This window comes from Phoenix dactylifera, chromosome 1 (assembly GCF_051530095.1).
Source record: "Phoenix dactylifera cultivar Ajwa chromosome 1, Ajwa_hap1_PhDact_Kaust_v1.1, whole genome shotgun sequence".
Lineage (NCBI taxonomy): Eukaryota > Viridiplantae > Streptophyta > Magnoliopsida > Arecales > Arecaceae > Phoenix > Phoenix dactylifera.
Window position 1 is genome coordinate 9,379,112 of NC_143190.1, and position 20,245 is coordinate 9,399,356.

The 20,245-nt window shown below is 36.0% G+C and overlaps 2 protein-coding genes across 8 annotated transcripts in view; both read left to right on the forward strand.

Annotated features, from left to right (window-relative positions):
• The first annotated feature begins 2,520 nt into the window (after positions 1-2,520).
• Positions 2,521-9,330, forward strand: LOC103705978 (F-box/LRR-repeat protein 17-like). 2 transcript variants are annotated; one of them, XM_008789904.6, is made up of 11 exons: positions 2,521-3,174; positions 4,142-4,243; positions 6,159-6,303; positions 6,397-6,581; positions 6,864-6,968; positions 7,176-7,273; positions 7,426-7,673; positions 7,754-7,820; positions 7,908-7,993; positions 8,786-8,884; positions 9,018-9,330. In XM_008789904.6, exons 1-11 carry the CDS (start codon positions 2,651-2,653, stop codon positions 9,078-9,080), a joined length of 1,722 nt encoding a protein of 573 aa, XP_008788126.3. In that variant the 5' UTR covers positions 2,521-2,650; the 3' UTR covers positions 9,081-9,330. The 2 variants fall into 2 exon arrangements, with proteins under 2 accessions (XP_008788126.3, XP_017697958.3); XM_017842469.5 differs by having other exon boundaries at positions 9,104-9,330.
• A 4,160-nt stretch (positions 9,331-13,490) lies between these two features.
• Positions 13,491-20,245, forward strand: part of LOC103705979 (P-loop containing nucleoside triphosphate hydrolases superfamily protein) — a 38,514-nt gene continuing 31,759 nt past the window's right edge. For 4 of the 6 annotated variants that reach the window (XR_003385461.4, XR_015977375.2, XR_003385460.4 and 1 more), the window contains exons 1-4: positions 13,491-13,676; positions 16,785-16,915; positions 17,041-17,084; positions 17,467-17,544. Coding sequence is in view for 3 of the 6 variants with exons in the window: in XM_008789906.6 (XP_008788128.1) it covers positions 13,622-13,676; positions 16,785-16,915; positions 17,041-17,084; positions 17,467-17,544 (308 nt within the window). In the remaining 3 variants the exon portion in view is untranslated. Of the gene's footprint in view, positions 13,677-16,784; positions 16,916-17,040; positions 17,118-17,466; positions 17,545-20,245 lie in introns of all 6 variants that reach the window. The other 2 variants (XM_088720480.2, XM_088720473.2) reach the window with 2 other exon arrangements.

Here is a 20,245-nt window from a genome sequence, read left to right on the forward strand (position 1 = left end):
TCAATAGATTCATTATGTTAAGCCTGTGTAATTTCTCACATCTCTGGAAAGGAAGTGTTGAAATGATCATTTGTCCTAAAAGCTTAAGCTAATAGGATGAGGTAGATTTATGTTTAAACTCAGCATCTCTACTTTTATACCATATTGAAATTACCATTTGTTTTTAGATAGAATGAGATAGATTTATTTATATATTTTTTATTTTTTAATAAAAATTTTTTTTACGTTTGTTGATGCAAGTAGAAAATGCTTTAGGCCCAACCCTACCCAACCCAAGCCAGATGCATGCTTTGCACATGAAGGAGCTCGGCAGGAGACGTCTAGAAGGAGTCGAGCTCTAAATGACTCTTAGTGGATGTCAGAGTCCTAGAACGGCTGGAGGCCAGAAAACTGTAGCCTCGGCCTGTATTTAACGATCCCTCACCCTCATAACTCGCCATCATTGTCACCTGGACAGGAGGGGAAAAAAAAAAAAAAAAAGGCAAAACAGGCTACTGTCAATGTTCAAATTACAAACATAGATGGCTTTATTCAAGTAACCTGTCAGTTGAGCTTGAATACTTCGTGATGTTTGCAGTCTTTTAGAAAAAAAATAATCTCTCGTAGCCAACTTGCCTACACATATCTACAGAAAGATGAACAGTACGACCGACTAAATGGTCTCATTTGTAGCCTACCACTTAGAAGAATTCATCTAGGGTGATTATGCGTCAGTGCCCTAATTTTTGTGTTATTTATTCTTTTCTAATTTTGTTGATTGTACCCATATTCGGCACGTGTGCCGTTGTACCAAAATTTTTGTGTTATTTATTTTTTTTTAATTTTGTTGATTGTACCCACATTCGGCTCATGTGCCGTTGTACCAAAATTTTTGTGTTATTTATTCTTTTCTAATTTTGTTGATTGTACCATGTGCCGTTGTACCAAAAAAAAAAAAACCTCTTAAACAACTGACTTGACTAGTTGAATATCAAAATCTATAGTTGAACATAAAAATTTGAGGGACCCATAAAGAAGTTCATTCACTTCTTACTTTTAGCATGCAACGTTTTTTGGAAAAAAAAAGGGGGCAAATCTCATACATTATGGAACACTACTTCCCTCGCACGATATGCCTGATATTTCATTTCAGCTTTTATTATGATTGATAATCAAATTTGGTAGATTTTCTTTCCTTTTTTTTTTCCTGGCATCTTAGTATGGACTTTATTTTGGTGAGCCCAGGATATAAAATTTTTAATAATAAAATTAAAAAGTACGGAGACATGGTTCAAACTCAAGACCTTTACTCTGATATTAACTAAACCGAGGACAATGAAATTCAAAATAATGCATTGAATAACTTCATTGCATCAAGAGATGTTTACAAACTTGGGGCATCATTTGAACCATTTTTATTTTTGAAAGGGAGATCTCAATCTAAATGCTCGACCAAGCATCTCCTGAGTTTTGAAACCTGAACATACTCCCAACTCGAGGGCATTATACGTGTTCGGGACAAGACATGGCTGTTATTTCAAGAAAGAAAGAAATCTTAAAATACCAAAGAACCAAAGCAGAGATAGCATAATATTACTTCCATTTAGATGTAAAATTTGATCGGAAAAATTCATATATATGGAACAAAGAAGAACTATACAGGATTTGTCCAAACATTAACTTCCATCGATGGAAGATTTTGAGCATAAATTAATTATTTTTTGAATAACTTAATCAGGAGCTCAGCGATCTTTGTTTGCTTTATGAGCCTAAAAGTTCGAGTTACATACATGTTTTCTAAATTCATCTTTTTTACTTTCTTTAGACATTTAAGAAGGACTATACAGGATTTGCCCAAATATTAACTTCGATCAATGGAAGATTTTGAGTATAAATTAATTATTTTTTGAATAATTTAATTAGGAGCCTAGCGATGTTTGTTTATTTTGTAGATCTAGAGGTTCGAGTTATATATATATATATATATATATATATATATATATATATATATATATATATATATATATATATATATATATATATTAAATTCATCCTTTTTACTTTCTCTGAACATTTTTTGTTAATTTTGGGAGAGAAAAAAAACTTTTTTTTTTCTTTCACATTTTTGATATCATTCAACAATTTAGCCTAAAAAAAAAAGTTGACAACAATTCTTTTGCGATGAATTTCGTCCAAAGCTAAAGAAAGAGGAAAATACCATTTCTTGTGGCAAATAAAACTATTGATTTGGCGTTGCAAATATATAAAAATATAATTATGTGATGAATTATGAAAAAAAATCTAATTGAACATCTCCACCAAATAAATCAAGGGTGGGCATCCACAGAATTATATAGAAGTAAAAGTGGGGGGAATTAATGACTTCCCTAATGCTATTCCAAAAAAAAAAGAAGAAGAAAGAAGCACCCGGTCCATATCTATATTCGAAAACGACCGACGGCATTCTGGTAATTCAGCCCCTTTCTCGCTTTTCCAACGCTCCGCTCCGTTGGGGCACGTGATACAAATGGCGCGAAATTAACTCTAATCTCCCGCCCCTATTCCGACAAGCCCATGCTCTCCCCGCTCTCTATTTCATCCCCTCCACCGCCTCACTCCCCCCTTCTCTCCCTCTCTCTCTCTACCCCTCCTCCGAAACGTCGGGATCTGGATGGTCGGCGAGTCGCCCGCGGTCGCCACCGCCTCCTCCGCCGCGCCCAAGCGGGGCGCGCTGAAGAAGCGGGGCAGCTACAACTGCGGCAGATGCGGCCTCCCCAAGAAGGGCCACATTTGCCCCTCGGGCAACGGCGACATCCTCCCCCCTCGCTCCGATCACCGCCTCCGCCGCGCCCTCTCTTTTGAGGAGGACCGGACTCCGTCAGCCGTCGCGGCGGCGCCAGGGATGGAGGAGGAGGAGGTGGCGGAGACCCCGGCGGCGGCGGACTACGAGGAGGTGGAGGTGGGCGGCGGGGTTCTGCCGGTGTCGTGCCTGGTGGAGGTCCTGAGGCGGCTGTCGCCCAAGGAGCTGATGGGGGCGGCGGTGGTCTGCCGGGGATGGAGGGAGTGCGTGAAGAGAGTGTGGCGATCCGCGGAGGAGCTTAGGCTTAGGGTTTCTCCTCGATCTCAGATCGGTTTCGTTGGATCGGTGCTGCACAAGTGCGCCGGACTGGCGCGGCTTACTCTGAGGATAGAAAGGTTAGGGCGTTTTCTTAGATCGAGGGAGGAAGAGGAGGGGGGATCTCGTGCGTGGATGATAGAGCTGAAAAGAACTAATTTTTAATTAAAAAAAAATCGAATTTTTAGTCGAAATTTATACAGTCATGATAACTCACAGATCAGGGATGGGCTTATGCTGATGGCCTTTTCTCCCGATCTTTTGATGATGGATCTAAATATTATGGATTTTGGTGAATCAATAAGAACCGAAAGAAAATATTTTTCCTCCTCAGTTTTCCTGCTTGTTGTTGCTCCTGTTATCATGAATTTTGACAATGTTGTTGTTAGAGAAATGTTTCTAACCTTCATATCTCAGTCTCAGTTCCTTCTATATGGATCTGGGGCTTTGATGTGAGCTATCTTGATCAATGTAATCGAAGATCTTTAGATTATGAAGCTCTTGTTGATGTGAGTTATCTTGATCTGTTTATTCTGTCTGTGGAAGCTGTTCTGTAGGTTTGACATGGTTAGATCTTGCTATGGTTGTGAGTTTTATGAACTTAAATCCGATCATGTATCAAATTTTATCTTTTTATGCTCTATCTTTTAGTTGTTTCTTTGATTTCGGTTCTTCTGATGGTCTGAAACTGGTGGGAGACCGTAGCATGGCAGAAATGATTGATAGGGTATGAGATATTTTCCTTATAATTTCTGTATTCATTTTTTTTTTGTTTCTGCATGGTGAACTGTGAACAATGCTGTGCTATGGATTATAGCAAGCATCAGCTTTTATGAGATCCTCCTCTAACTAAAATGGTATCCTGGGGAAAAGAAAGTAAGATTTCCACTGGTTTATCATGATCCACAATACATCTATGTATTAAAGGGGAATTGATAAAACTGGAAAACAACAACAGACCCTTTTGTTTTGATTATCCAACTGTATATAGATGCAGATTCGGATGAGTATGCCCTGATAGGCACATTCTTTCTGCTGTTGGTGCAGTGATGTTGATGCTACATTGCTAGCTTGTGTTGCATTCTCGTGCCCTAGTTTAGAAGCTTTTGAGATCAATATTGGTGACAATGCAGTCAATCGGATAACTGGGTATGTCAATAACTATTATCCTTGGTTTGATTGCCCCTTTTTTCTGTTTCTATGATTAAGTTTAGCCTATGATTCCTTATATGCTGATGTCTAAATTATATAAGTTTACCTTCTTTTCTTGTGTGTTTCTGTGCCGCCATGTTACTAGAATAATAAGTGGATTTAGGTCCATTCTGTGCATTTCATATGATATATCTGTACCATCAAGACAGTCCACTCACTATTCACTGGCACCTGCTGCTTATTTGCCACTTGCAGATAGTTACATCATCCTTCAACCCATATCTGTGAATGTGCCCAGGATTGTCATAGAAACTCATATTCTTGAAAACCGTCCTTTTGTTTACTATTATAGTACTTGAAGTGTGATGTTAGTTTCATTTCTATGCGTTTCATCCATGTGTAAGATCATGTACATATGTTCGGTATCAAGGTTCGCCGTCTCGATATCAAACCTCGTACTGGTGCCATACTAGTATAGTGTTGGTACGGTACAATACCAATTTTTTTTTGGCATACCAAGTATCGGTACGCCGTCCGTACTGGGTTCCGGTGCCGAATCGGTAATGTACGGCACGCCTCGTACCGTCCGATTCGCGCCAGTACGACGTACCTTGCCTGGTATATTAAAAATATTCATTACTCTTGATCCCTTCTGTGATCTATTTCAAAGCTATGAGAGTATGAGTTGCTTGAAATTTTGTCAATATGTCTATCCTCTTCAATTAAATATACAAAATGAAAGGAAAAATGTGAAGGCCAAATATGTCTACTACAAACCGCATAGTCAAAGCTTGCCATAAAATCGGCTGGTTGGTTTGCTTCTCTCCAAGTATGGGAGATTTTCAAATCTTCAGAACTAGCGAGTACCTTATTGATCTCATGAAGAAGAGGCTTTCCTTAGCTGCGGACTTTTGGATGAGAGTAGACCATGTCTTATGTTAGGGAATCCAAACCAATCCAAATCCTCTGGCACTCCTTTTCAGCTGCTATTTGAATACCTTGGAAGATGCAAAAGAGCTCAACTTCGAGTATGGTCTTGTTCTTAACTGCTTGAGAGAGGCATATATCCCCTTTATCGTCTCTTGCTAAACCTCCACAAGCCTTCCCATGCTCGCTAATTGAACCGTCCGTCTTAATCTTAATCCATTCCTTTCCCGGTGGTCAACACACAATATATTTCTTTTTGATCGGATTGAGACACAAGTCCAATTGACAAGAAAACTATGTTCTCTTTATTAACCAAGGATGTCCTTGAATCAAGGTTCGTCGAACCGGTACCGAGATCCATACCGGTCGGCGATCGATACGGTTTAGTACCCGTTCGAATCGGATGTAACCATCCAGTTCTGGCCGGTCCAGCCACAACCAATCAAATTTCGGCCTCTAGGGGGCTGGAACCGTTTTCCATTGGAGAACCAACTTGGTCGGAGATCGGATTGGCTCGGTTCGGGTTGAACTAGCCGGTACGGCTCGGTTCAGCAATTTTTGCTTTGAACCTTAGATGCATATCTGTTGGGTTTCAGTTTATCGACATCGATATCAAGATATTCATTCCCTTGTTTCATTTGCTTGTTTAGTCACTCTTGCTTGTCAACCATGTCAATGTGAGCCTTATTGATTGGAAAAGCTCTTTGTTTTATCTATGCATCTTCTCCCCACATTTTCTTTCCTTTTGAAGGATTTGCTATATTACTGCACCCGATGATGCTGTTTTGTTGGGAATGCTGCTATTTTAGCTTACTGTTTGTTTTGTCAATAGACTTGTTCATTCATTTTAGAAGGATGTTAATGATAAATTCATAAATGCGTCTTTTTCTTGAAAACTATAAAAAATCTAGGTCTGTGTTTAGATTCTTTTGACTGGTGTATACATTAGGGGCAATTTATTTGATCAACAGGTTTCATCTTGCAGGGATGAATTGGGTCGTTTTGTTGCTGAGAAAAGGTGTCTTTCAGTTCTTAAAGTGGAAGGTTGCACTAGTCTTGGACTTCTCAACCTCCATTCTTCAAGCCTGTCAACTCTCTGGCTTTCGGACCTTTATTGCATTTCAAAAATGGTAACTATCAACTACTTTTTATGCATTGTCAATGCAGTAACTCTTTCATATTCTCTGTCCATGCATTAATTGATTCTCATTTACTCTTTATAGGTTATTAGCTGTCCTAATCTGAAGGAGCTTTCTCTTGATTTTACTCGACAAGAAAATGATTCAACAGATCTTGTTACCATGATGGATAGTTTGGGCCGCACCTGTCCACGGCTAAGAAATATGCATATTGCATCAATTCAACTTTGTAATGACGCTGTGCTTGCTTTAGCAAGCACAAACCTAAGGTATGTTATTTGTCTCAGAAGTATGCGAATAACTACATAATAATTTGCTGATTGGTGGTCTAAGTTATTGAAAGAATCTTGTGCTAAGATTGACCTCATATAATATTTATCATATGCATGCTGGATCATTGAGTTTTCTACAGATGTTAGAGCTCAGATATGAGTGAAATTGGGAAATCCAATTTCAACTGCCAAGTTCTAATGCAATTTAAAAGCATCTCCACTATTTTTGCTCTTCAAATCTTCTTTTTGCTAGGTCTGCTAATGAAGTTTTTCTGTCAGGGGCTTGCGCATGCTGTCACTGGTTCTTGGTTCAAAAATCACAGATGCAGCTGTGGCTGCTATAGTTTCAAATTATTCAAGTTTAGAGTTGATTGACTTAAGTGGGTATGCTCTACTCTGCACTCTATGAATGCTTAACCTGTAAGATGCACTGTCCAAAGCTCCAGATTTGGTGATTTACAGCGATATCAATCTTCACTATATATGCTGACTATAATAAGGCTCCTCAAACATTCCTTGTCAACTGTTACTTGTTGCAATTTCTCTTGATCCTCTAGGTTCTTAATTTTCATTTTCTGCTTGTGTTTCCAGATCAAGCATTAGCGACAGTGGGATTGGAATGATATGCAATGCATTCTCTCAGACCCTATCTAGACTCCTCCTTGCTCTCTGTCCTAACATTACTTCAAGTAATTAGCAATTTTCTTTATGCTGTTATGTTTTTGCGTATTTATGCTAGATGCACTAATTTGGAAAATGCACACCAAGCCCATCAATATGAGGTTGGCTGCATGTTGTGATTTGTCCATGTTCTTAGATATCTTCTTCCATGCCTTTTCAGGTGGGATCCAATTTGCTACAGCACAATTACCACTTCTTCAACTAATTGACTGTGGGATGAGCATGCGTGCTATTAATTCTCAAAATGAAAGTCCTGAAGAAAATGGCTTGATTGGTAATGAAGGTAGCGGAGAACTCAGAAGGTGTCAGAAATCACCTACATCAAAGCCACAACCAATTTACCAAAAACTAATTATAAAGCATGGGTGTTTGAGAAGGATCAGTTTATGGGGCTGTTCTGATTTAGATGTAAGTCACTACAAAAGCTATTCTCATATGCTCATATGATCTCTTTTCATTCCCTTTTGATTAATTTATAACCATTGCAGGCCCTATACCTAAACTGTCCAGAGCTTAATGATCTCAATCTTAACTCATGTGCAAATTCGCATCCAGGTATGAGTCTGTGGCTTTCCTCATTTAGGATTAGAGGTCAAAATAAATTCTCATTATCGATTTTATGCTTCGCGAAATTTTTCCCAGAGAGGTTGTTGCTCCAGTGTCCCAAATTGGAACATGTTCATGCTTCTGGGTGTCAAGATATGTTAACTGGGGCAATTCGAAACCAGGTATTGAGAAAGGCCAACCTTTGTGATTGCTTAACCTGATTGCATGACATGAAGATAGAGATTGATTGTTGTTTTATATGATGCAATTTTTTTTTAACAATGTTGTATGTTGCTAAAGATGAGAGCACAAAATAGAAATATGTTACTTGCATTTGGAGATAACTGAGGGAAAGTATTGAAAAACATGTGACCATATTTAGTGTAAAAGGAAATACAGTGTGGTGGGGCAAGATGGGAAATTCTCTACTGGTGTAGCAAACCTAAGTTCTATCTAGAGCACATCTAGCTGTTGAATTGCTGCTAATTACTTTTGAAAAGAGGAAATTGAACCGTAATTGACCAGACACATAGCATATCTGCAGATTGAGTTCATTATCTTGGTCTACAAGAAATTTAGGTCCACTTGTCTGGATTTACTGTTATGTATACAGCATGAGGTTTAACTCATTATCCTGGTCTACAAGAAATTTAGGTTCACTTGTCTGGATTTACTGTTATGTATACAGCATGAGGTTTAATTCATCTTTTACGCAACTTGCATCTGCACATACTCCATTTATAAGCACAAGGTCCTGGACTTGTGCTATCAGCTGATGTCTTCTGGCCATTGCTTTTCTTTCTTCATCCTGAAACTTATATATTTGTCGCTTTTTTGGATGAAATAAGGCTGATTGATTTCCCGTTATCTTTAAACACGGTGGTTACCTGCAAATATTCTTGTCATACCAGGCACTTTCATAAGAAATATTCAGGTGAAATTTCTTTTGAATACTATTGATCTACTTCTTCTAGGTTCTTAATGAGTTTGCTGTGGTTCAAAACCATTTACCATGCAAGCGGCTAGCTGATGGCTCCAAAAGGGTTCAGGTCCCTCGATATCCTCTACAGCAGGTGAGACGAAGGGCTTCTAGGGCTGCACTTAGTTGGCCTCATACATGTTGGTCTTTTCTTTCTTCACATTTTTTCGCACTATTCTCCTTATGTCATTTCACCACAACTTATTGTTCCGGCGTGCTTGCTGCAGCCATCTGATGATGGGAAGCACAGAAGGTTACGGCGGACCCAGTGCACTGTGCATCTTGACTGATGATTCTCTTGCATGCCTTTCAGATTGATCCTGTCCAAGCAGTCACAATCTGTTTATAACTGGTGATGTTTTTCACTTACTGTGGGCCTGTCAACCTGAAACTCCTATTTGCGTTGTTTTAACTCTATTGTCTGGCTGCTTTCATCATGCCAGAGAATGGCTTTGCCTTTTGTTGTAGAAGAATAAATTGCAGCCTAGATGTCTAACTGTTCTTTTTAGAAATAAAGTTTAACATGACTGAAACATTCAATTGGCTTGAAATGGATCGACCTCAGTGGATATATCAGCTGCCTTGTCTCTGATTAGAGGCAATTGGATTGTGTTTATGCTCTATTACAGTTTGGCTGGTTATTAGGAAGTGTTACTTGACCATGGACTGGTGGTGGTTCTCAACTTTGGGGAGTGAAAGCTGTGCTCTATGTAATTGAGGAAAGTTGTGTTAGGAACTAATCCCATCATGTGCCTAATACCTGGTTTTCAGAGAAGCAATAGACAAGCTGGAGTTACGGTGGATTCTTCCATTATATATATATAGGTAGAAATGATAGACTATAGCAATTAAATCAGTAATGTTTTTTTCATAAAGAGATGGCAGGCCCATCTTCAAGTCGTTAACACCCTGTTTGGACTGGGATTGGATTGTGAGAAATGGAGAAAGGAGAAAGCGAGGAGATAAATTGAGTTTCTTTTGTTTGGTTAGAGATAAAAGTAAACAAAGTGGAGAGAAAAGAAGAGAAATGGATCTCCTAGATCACATTTTTTGTGAAGAGATTCAGAGAGAACATTAGATACTTAAAATATGTTTCTTTTTCTCTTTTACCCTAGATCACATGGTTCGCATAAATCTCTTTTCTTTTCTTTTCTTTGTTTCTCTAGTATAGCAAAGTGAAGAGATTTAGAGAGAGGAAATTAGATGCTCATAATAAGGCTTTCTTTTTCTCTTTGACCCCTAAACCAGATGGTTCCCATGAATCTCCTTTCTCTCTTTCTTCTTTTCCTTTTTCTATAGTGCATCCAAACAAGAGAAGAGAGATGTTTTCTTTTCTCCTTTTCTCTCCTTAATTTTCTGCTCTATTTCCCCAGATAGCATTTAACAAAATGAGAGTATGTCCTGCGAGTGCTAATTCCTTTTTTAACATGATGATTAAGGACTCGTGTGATTTTTTTCTTCTTTCCTGGATCTCTTGCAAAAGCATCATGGATCGCCAGAAAAGATCATATAATGTGTTGGAACTGTAATCTAAATGTCAAATAGGTTATATATTGATTTGAGAGTTGGAGTTAGTTTTTCTAGTAAATTGAATGGGATAGTGCAGTCAGAGGGTAACGGTAATAGAACAATGAAGCCTTTTAGATAGAGTTACAGTTTGGTGTTTGGATCCTGGCGTAGGAGCAGCAACGGTCTACAGATGAATGGAACAAGAATTCTAATATGAGAAGGGTGTTTAAGTTGTAAATTGGTCTCATGTGAGGTTATATATATGAGCTATTATCAAGGTATATATTGCCTACGGTTACATCAGACAGAATTTTAATAAAACATAATTTATATAGTTATGTGATATATCTCTCATCTTCCCTTGTATCTCCCCCCATGCTCCCGGTTGATTGTGCCAAGAGTGCCCTTAAAAAGATAGGCCATTAGATAGGTCTCCTAAAGAAATATAAGGTTGTGAGATAAGTATTTAATATGTTTGAACAGTGATTGTATGATTTTGTGGTTGATGATATATACCTTTCTCTCCTTTTATCGGTTGCTCGTGTTGCAGTGCCCCTTAGTTTACATAGGTCATATACCAGATTTGATCTAGTGATCTAGGATCGCATCCAAAATAGTTAGATAGAAACTATTATTTAGGTTCATTAGCTATCTAAATATCCAAAATTTTTCTAACGTATAATCAATGTGGTGCTAAACATAAGCCAATATGGGCTCTCATACTAAGCTTGCAATGGCATATTGATCTATAAGTGGTCCACTTATCGATGGGTTTTAATCTTATCCACTTTAGCTGTAATACTTGATCGTCAGATTAGATTTATCAACAAACTAGCGCATTCCTTACTAACAAGAGTGAGATGATGGTTAACATTTTACAGCTGTATCTCAAAGACTTTTCAGCAAGAGATTGACATCTACTTAGAATTGAAGCAATAATAATGTACAATTAGATACTTCTCAATCTCTATGACCATAGTCTTTTGAGCTAGAAGTAAATGTATAATTAAATTGACATCTACTTAGAAACAACTATGAGACACACGATGAGAGTGGACTTGGAGTTCATTGTTTGGCGTCATCGAGAGACAAACGGTTGTAGTGACATTTGTGGTGTGTCCAGCTATAGAAACTCAGATATTTTATGAAAAATGTTTGTCTCTAATTTATAATATTCTTTGAAATAAACTTAGCATCATTTATTTAATTTTATAATAAAAGATAAAAATAACTATTTTTATTTTTTTAAAAATATTATAATAAATATTATTTTATTATTGCAAATAACAAATTAATCTTTTTTTTAAAAAAATTTTTGGTGGCCGTTGTAAAGCGGTGGCAATGATCCATAACAATGGCAACAGCAGGAGTGGTAAAGGCACCAAAGTTGGTGGCAACATGATAAAAAGTCGCAGCAACGGTGGCAAAGACGAAGATGTCAATGATGGTGGTTGCAATATGGCAATGGTGAGTGGTGATGAAGGTAAAGAAGATGTAAGGCTACAAGGTTTGTACTTGTAAAACTTAATCTAAAAAAAAATTATTCTTTTCCCACGTTTCGGATTGGTTGAGTAGACACGGTGATGCTTCTTGGGCTTGGCAAATTAGTCTCTCTCACTCTTTTGACTTCCCTCAGCATCTCAAATTTGTAGCGCTCATGAAACTCCCCGCTTCGAGGGACCTTCCGAGAAAGGGCTCGTAGCATTGAAGGTGGGATCTCAATTGAGACTGTTTACATGTTCTTGCTTGAGAGAGTTCATACCCCATTCCCTATTCATATGGATATGTTATCTTTTCTTGATCTTTTGCAACAGGATTCAGGCAAACTGTGAACTTGAAAAAGAAGTGAATGGGACTGTTAATTTGCTTGTTTTGTTACATGGCAGAGGATACCTATAGAGCATATGTTTTTTTTTTTTTTGGGGGGCTAAAACAGGTATTTCATACATTACGAGTACGGATACATCCAATGAAATCAGTAAACAACAGATCTCGAAATGCCCTGGACAACTCTCTCTCTCTCTCGCCCATAGGATGCCTCCTGAGTGGCTTGCTACTATAGAGTATATGTTTCTCTTTTGTCTTGCTGCCTATAAATTTGAAGTTGCTTCAGAATCTTGCTGAATATTAGTTTATTTCTAGGTTCTGTGTTCTATCTTTCGACATACTAAGAAATAAGTTAAAGCAGAGCTGAGGGCAGGGTGAAATTACTTGGTTGTCATTATTTGTTGGGGCGTCATGCTAGAATGGAACAAGAAGGTCATTGTGGATTCCTGCTCTCAAACATCCAAACTGATTGAGAACATTTTCTTCCTTGCTAAGGATTCTTACTGGTCTCTCTGAGGATGGAAAAGGGATAAAAATCTTTCTATGCTGCTCAGTTGCAAAATCCAAATGTAAGCACTCTTAGTTAAAAATCCTTAGCGGATTCCTTGGCGAATGGTTTTTTTTTTTAATATATTAGATTATCTTTTTATTTCTCTTGTACTTTATTTCATTATCTTAATGAATAAATATATTCTACCAAAAAATGAATAAATATATGGACTTTGTCCTTTTTTTTAAAAAATATATTTTTATTTATTAATTTTTAAAGTAAAATATTTTTTTTGAAATAAAAAAGAATAATACCAGTTATAATATTTAGAATAAATTACAAAAACCTTCCGAGATTAAGTATAAATCACATTTACATGCAACAATTTGAAAAACCTACGCTTACTTCATGAAGTTTATTTTTATCCAATATTTTAATTTTTAACTTAACAGAACATTAGCCAAACTTTTAACCTTAAAAAGAGACTCAAATACTATATCAAATTTTTTTTTTAAAATTAATTAAAATAACCTTAAGCAAAGTAGCAACTATCCAAGGACATTATAAAAAAAAGTGTGTATCCTCATTTCAACTCAAAAAAAATTTCGATTTCTTACATGAGGTAAACGATTTCATTAACACCGTTAATTTAACTAGATGTAAGTGTAGATTTTATTAACTATTGGATGTAAGCATAATAAAAATAAATTTAAAACTATTTTTGTAATTTAATATGTTTTCTATTTTGATTTTTTTTATTTTTTAAAATAGAAAACGGGGAAAAAATATTATGCAAAACAGACAGCTAGTCCCGGCATCCAGGTTACCGGGACCAGTACAAAAGTAAATTCCCTGAAAATACTTATCTCCATGGCTTGGGGATAGAGCCACTTCCGTCACTTGTAACGCCCATCTGCGGCAAAGTCGTGGGAGGGTTTCGGAGCTATCTTCTCCCTCTTTTGCTCTGTCTCCTTCTCTCGCATCCCCCCCCTCTCTCTCTCGCAGATGGAGCTATCGCTGTCGCACAGCAGGGGATTTCTGTGGCGCTGTTCCTCCTCCGGTATGTTATCCATTTGATCTAAACTTGGGTATGATCTCCACTCTCATTGAGCAATACTACGGGGATTTGATGATTTCTAGTACCCAGAGTTATACCGTATTCCTGTCATGGGTCTTCAGATCCACAGTTATATCCTATGCCACAGAATCGGTCAATTCTTTGTTTTTATTCTCTTATCCCTCCCTTTCCGTTATGTCAAGGTACAATCTTTGGCCTTCAATGCAATCAATCTTTTGGTTATGGATGGTTAAATTCTCATCCAATAAAGATTTGCTGAAATCAGTCTCCGAACGGGTTTCGATTGACTGATTTTGTCATCTTAAACTGACACTAAATTTTATCTTTATCGTTTTTTTCATGGTAAAATAGTAATTGATGCCGACGATCAGTTCAAATTAGTTTTTTTTTTATAATTTAGCTATCAAACTTATGCTAATTTTTTATAATAAGAATAAGTTTTTTTTGGATAAGATAAGCGATGTATTGGAATTTTAGATTTAAATTTTTCAGATTCTATAATGATAAGTGATTGATTTTTCATATTCTATAATGGTAAGTGATTGATTTTTCATATTCTATAATAATAAGTTATTTTGGGCTAACCTTTATTTTTGGTCGTGGGAGTGAATTCATGTGGTCGTACGTTGTTCAGCTGATTATGTACACTACTGATTCAATCTTTCGGGCAACAATGATAACATGTTTGGGAAGAAATCTAGAAAAATAGAACATGCTATAAGCAAAGTTTGCCAAAGGTTGTTGTGATGAAGAAGTTGTCCAATGGAGCCTGTGCACTGATCATGTGGTACCAAAAAGAAACTTAAACTGATTTATATATTTCTCAAAATCTAGGTAATTTTCAATCCACAATTCAGTTTGTGTTAGTGTTGATAAGCAATATCAACACTCTTTTCTAGTTTCTGCTCTATAAGATTAAGCTGAAGCCTCTGTCCTTTATGCTGGTTTCTATGTTTGACTTCACCTATCCACGATGTGGATTGCTGCATTTGACCCTAGACATTATATCTTTTTTATTCAAGAACTACCTACCATTTTTATATAAATGTTAGAATATAAGGATTTTAACATGTAACCTGTAATTTTATTATTGATAGATCGCTTATTTTCAATCTGTAAGTTTGGATACTAGTAACCGCACAACTTGTTTATGTACAACCATAAACAAACTTCAAAAATACAAATAAAATATTTACTTGTTACACACACTCAAGTAAAGATTTTGATGATGTAACAAGTACTTTAGCAGGGAATCTAACTCCATTTATCCACACATTTGATATGTTTAAATACATATGCAGGGAAATGTGAGGAAAGGTAGTAAAATTAGATTAGCTTATTGCTCTCCCATCATGGTAATTGCACATACCGTTAAGAAGGAATTCTCTTTTTATTTCCTACTGTTACCTTTTTTTCACTGTTCATTTTCAAGATTCTTTTCTTTTTGCTACCTACTTAGGGTGCTCTGCCGTCGCAAAATTTAAGTATTTGTATAGAGATGTTAGAATGTTGCTTTCTCTAGGATCATTTGTCACTATCCACTTGTCTAGGCTTGCTTACTTAGGCCTGAAATAACAAACAAAGCATATGCCTTGATTTTGGATCCTTTCATTCATCTGTAAACTTTCAAAAGCTTGTTATAGAAAGGGGTTCTATTAATATTCGTTCATTTGGATTAAGTGCATGAGATATATGTAAGATTAAATTTCTTTTCCTTGTATGTAGTTGAATTTGCACTATGGATTATCATGTAACATATACTCAGTTTTTTCTACTCCATCTTCAACCTGATTTTGCAACAACATGGTTGGTTGCATATCTTAAGATCATTCATATTTTTGATTATAGAGACATGGTGTATCCAATATTCCAAAACTGCACTTTAGGTTTCAACTTTTTGGCCAGCTCATCAAGTTATAGTAATCGTAGTTTTGATGGCTTCAGTGGTTTTGGAACTTTTGGTCCAAGCTTTGGAGTTGAGGGAAAAATAAGAAAGAGAAGCGAAAACAAGAAAAAAAATAACAAGTGAAGAATGTTCGTGTGCATGTGTATGTGTGTATCACATGATTTTAAAGAATTTAGTATTGTTTGGAATCTTTTGGAGATATGGTTTTAGTGTTTTTCGGCTGAAAGACTTGAAACTATCAAAAAATATTTATAAAGGTTTATGAGAAACTAACAAAAATGCTAAAGAAGTCATTTTAATATATCATTCAATTATATGAATTGATAGAAGAGTAAAATATACTAAAATCCCCTATTTTCCCTAAGAGACATTGAAACCCCAACAAATGTCTTACAACTAGAAAAAAATAACTTCCCCTAAATTTATTTGGACCGCAGTTTCATATGGTTCTGATACACATAAATTTTTGAAAGTTTGAATTTAACTTGTATTTGATCTTAAGGAATTTTTTTTTTCAGAAACTTGATTTATCAACCATCAGTAAGTATCTCTTTATATAATTCAAAAGAGAAAATAAAATTGACCTAAAACCAATAATAATTACTTGGATACAAGGACTTAGGTGCCACCAGATGCTGGTCCATGTCAGTTAGCATGTACCATGCTGGGCTTGTTTGGCACTCAACACTGGGTTGATATTGGTTATCAAGTGTACAAGCCCATACATTTCATACCAGTTTGGCATGGGTTGTAGGGCTTGATAACAAGTCCAAAGTCTTTTTTGTTATAAAAAGTTTAATTCTAGTTTCAGCATGTCATGACACATGTAGGAACAGCAAAGCATTCTATGCTGGCCACTACACATGCTAAAAAACTGAAGAATGAAATGATATTAAACACTCAGAAAATTGTTGCATTTACTATCCATAAACACTTTTGTCTGCAACAATAACTGGCCAAACTTGGACTGAAATGGACTGAAAATGAGTTCGAAAGGTCAGTTTCGTCTTACGTCCAGCCTATACTGACCGGTTTTTCCTAAATGTTTCAATTTTGGCTGAAATTTTGGAAGTCAATGGTAAACTACTTCATGAATGATGACACTCTCTTGCACAATATAGATACATCCTATTCTAATTTTTCTGTAGCAATGTTTTGAATTTAGGATCTTTTGTTACCTGCAGAGTCATTGGCAGTTAGAAGTAGACAGCATGTCAAGTGGCCATGCTTTCCAGGGTTATTTTCTCCAACCAAAAGGATTTCACAACTAATGCTAGGTCAGAGCTGGCTTCTTTCTAAGCAAAACAACCAGAAGGTGAGAATCATTTATAAATTTATGATTTCAATCAGTTGACCATGTTATCTTATGATTTCAATTTTTTGTAAATTTATGATTTCAATCAGTTGACCATGTTATCTTATGTGCCTTTTCTGTTTTAGGTTCTCTGTTATCAGAAAAAAGCTGTTCCAGTGGTGGAGGGCAGGTGTGCCATCTATGTCTGATATCAGATGAGCAAGTTAGTTTTTAAGCTATGAAATTGACGTATTTTATCTGGTGTGACCTACTAAATATGATGAATGCACATTTTGGGCCACCGCATGCATGCATGTGTGCCTTTGTATTGATTATTTCTATGAAGCTTTTATAAACAAGTTGTACTTATGAAATAATTTTTTAGGATAAATTCATTTTTGTTGGTTTTCAAGGTGAATGAACTCTAATATAAGCCTAGTCTCATGGTATCTTCTTAATCTGTGGTTGACAACCACTTACAGAGTTTTGCTTGTCAAGGTTTCATTTGTTTAGCTGAAATGCCTTACATCCTGATTTGATAAAAAGAAAATAAATCCTTTTTACACTTCAAGGTCTATTGAAGAAGTGTATGATGCTTTAACTGAGCGTCTTCTTTCCTCTGCAACTAAGGTGCTGGATCTCAATTCAAAGTAAGTTTCTCTACCGCTTTGAATGGATTTACAGTTGTGGATGTTGTTAATCTGTTTTATAGAAAATTTTTACATTTTATTTTTTTTATTGCATTATCATGGTATACAAGTTAAGGTTTCTCCATTCATTCAGGCACATGAATGGTTCGAGATGAATATTTAACAGAACTGACAGGTGGTTTCTTGTCATGGAATAATTTAATTCTCAGGAAGAATATTTCTTTTGATATTTTAATTGGAATGCTTAATATCATTTTTTAAATTTTTAAGTGCTAATGTATCAACTACTTTTCTAATTTCTGAAAAAAGTAAAAAGAAAGTGAAAAATGCAAGTGCTGGTCAAATATCTTTTGGAAAAAAGAAGCTTGTTAATTATGACTGTGAATAAGAAGGATGTGAGATCATACTGAATTCTAGCCAAATATGGGAGAGCACTTTCTCTTACTCGACGTAGTAGGATTGTATGGAAAAGTGTTCTGTAGGAAAAAGCCTGTTTCACGGTTGTGCTAAAATTTATCATAATTTTACATATGACACAATTAGCTTCTGAGATCTGGACTCTTTGGCACTTTTGATCATTCACAGTATCTCAAATGAAAGCACAGCCTTCAGTGCTGCCAATTACAGATGATAGAGAGGTAACTATTCAATCAATACCTGCTAGTTGAAACCAATTAAACTGAAAGATGTCTGATCTATGTCTTGAATAGAAATAAAAGCGTATATAAATTAGCTAGCAGTGAGGCTCAAGATGATATCTCTTTTGTTGCATAATCTTGTTCTATACTTTATTTTGCCTATTTAATAATTATGTAATGGTTGTACACATAGTTAGCCATAGTTGCTGGGAGTTTCTCCTACCTTCTGTTGAAGACAGTGAAATCCATTGAGGATGCTTATTTTTGCCTCACAATTCTTTTTCATAATTTTCTTTAAGATCATCATCATGATTAGTTTTTGATCAGAACTTCTGTTTTTCCCCTCCCTGACCACCAATTTCTTGCAAGATATCTCACTAACAGGATCTCTCTTAAATTTTCTTCTTTTGGCTACCCATTTCTCACAACATCAATACAAACGCAAGTTGCTACATCTTAGGTCAGACAGACATCAGCGACAAGCTTAGCTATCTTCATGTTTTTCATGGAGGGTACCCCTTTTATCTCTTAAAGCTCTCATACCATTATAGGCCTTCTTACTAACCACAGATTCATGGAGTGATTTGGTATGTCCCCGGCTACATTCTGTACACATGATAATCGATTTCTTGTTTTGTGTTCATAGATGTGGTAGACAGGCATATGCATTTCCAGAGTTTCCATAGCCTGGTTTTCTTGCAAGTTCAGCTGGACAAAATGAGTCTCTCAGCTCCACGTTTGGCAATTTCAGCTGAAAATTATGGAAAAATCAAAAAATCAATAAAAATTTGGTAAAAATCACAAAATAATAAAAATAACATATGTCAACAAAATAAATTAGGCAACATTAAAAGTATTTAATATTGTTTAGGATCATTGGATGTATAGTTGCGGTTAATTATATTGAATCAAGGAAAAATAAATTTTAAGTTATCATGTTTAGAGTGTAATACACCATTTTTTACTATTTAATGGAAAACTAACTTATGAAATTGAGATACTTATGAGATTTGATTTTTAGGATAGCCAAACTAAGATTAAAAACTTACATTCCTATAAACCTCGTCAAAATTCATGAGAATGTTATGTATGATATTTTAATTGTAGGTAGATTGTATACTTTTCACCATCAATACACCTTTTCTGCCTTACATGGTGATGTTGTTACATACTTCTCATCTCCAAATTCTTGTTCTGGGTTTTTTGCAGATTAGTCCCTAAAGTTTTACATATTTGCATATATATCGTTGCCTTTTTAATTTTTATATTTGTTTGTATAAATTGGTCCTTTTGCTAGTTTTCATTGAACGACCCTGTTAAGATTAACCAGTATTGTAGGACAAATATGCACTTGGCTTAACAACAAATGAAGATAGAGATTCAGTTTTTTCTCGCTCACTTCGCCCTCTTGTTTATTTAGCCTTCTTCTTGAAACTTGGCTGCTAGAGGACCAACAGTGGAGGTGCATGGGTTAGCAGATCAGTTAAGTGTGAGGGCAAGGGGTAAAAATGTCCAGAAAATATAAATTTAATACCTTTTGGAGAATATAATAGAGTATTCCATTATCATCTATTCAAGTTAACCTGAGGGACATATATGCAATAAGTTATATGATTTCAGGGATCAAAATAGAAATACAGAAAAGACGATGATTAATATACAAACATGGAAGATTTGAGGACTAATCTGAAAAACCCCCTAAACTTTTTAGCGCTTCGTTAAGTTTTGTGAATGCTATGCAAATCCACCATCTGTCCATCTTTTGTTCTTGACATAACATTTTTATATCATTACACTTTGTTAGTTCATTTTTCTTCATCCAATCTTTTAGTTATCTTATTTTCTTTTTATGGAGTTGTCGTAATGGACTCTGATTTAAATAGCTTTTTCTATTGGCACCATGGCCAAGATAAAGTGTACTGGTGCTTGGAAGGTATTAATAATAGAGAGGGATAGAGAGCTGATTAATGATGTGAGGTTGATTGTATTAAACCACACGAATTATGTAGTTTCTAGCTTGGGAGGTTCTCCTCCCTGTCTCAATGTAGTTGGTTTAATTGGCC

Bases quoted from the DNA above. Each gene is read 5' to 3' on its own strand.
- LOC103705978 (XM_008789904.6), top strand. From the start codon at position 2,651: ATGGTCGGCGAGTCGCCCGCGGTCGCCACCGCCTCCTCCGCCGCGCCC. The intron at 6,582-6,863 runs GTATGTTATTTG...TTTTTCTGTCAG, and splicing joins TTAGCAAGCACAAACCTAAG to GGGCTTGCGCATGCTGTCAC. The intron at 7,994-8,785 runs GTATTGAGAAAG...TACTTCTTCTAG, and splicing joins CTGGGGCAATTCGAAACCAG to GTTCTTAATGAGTTTGCTGT.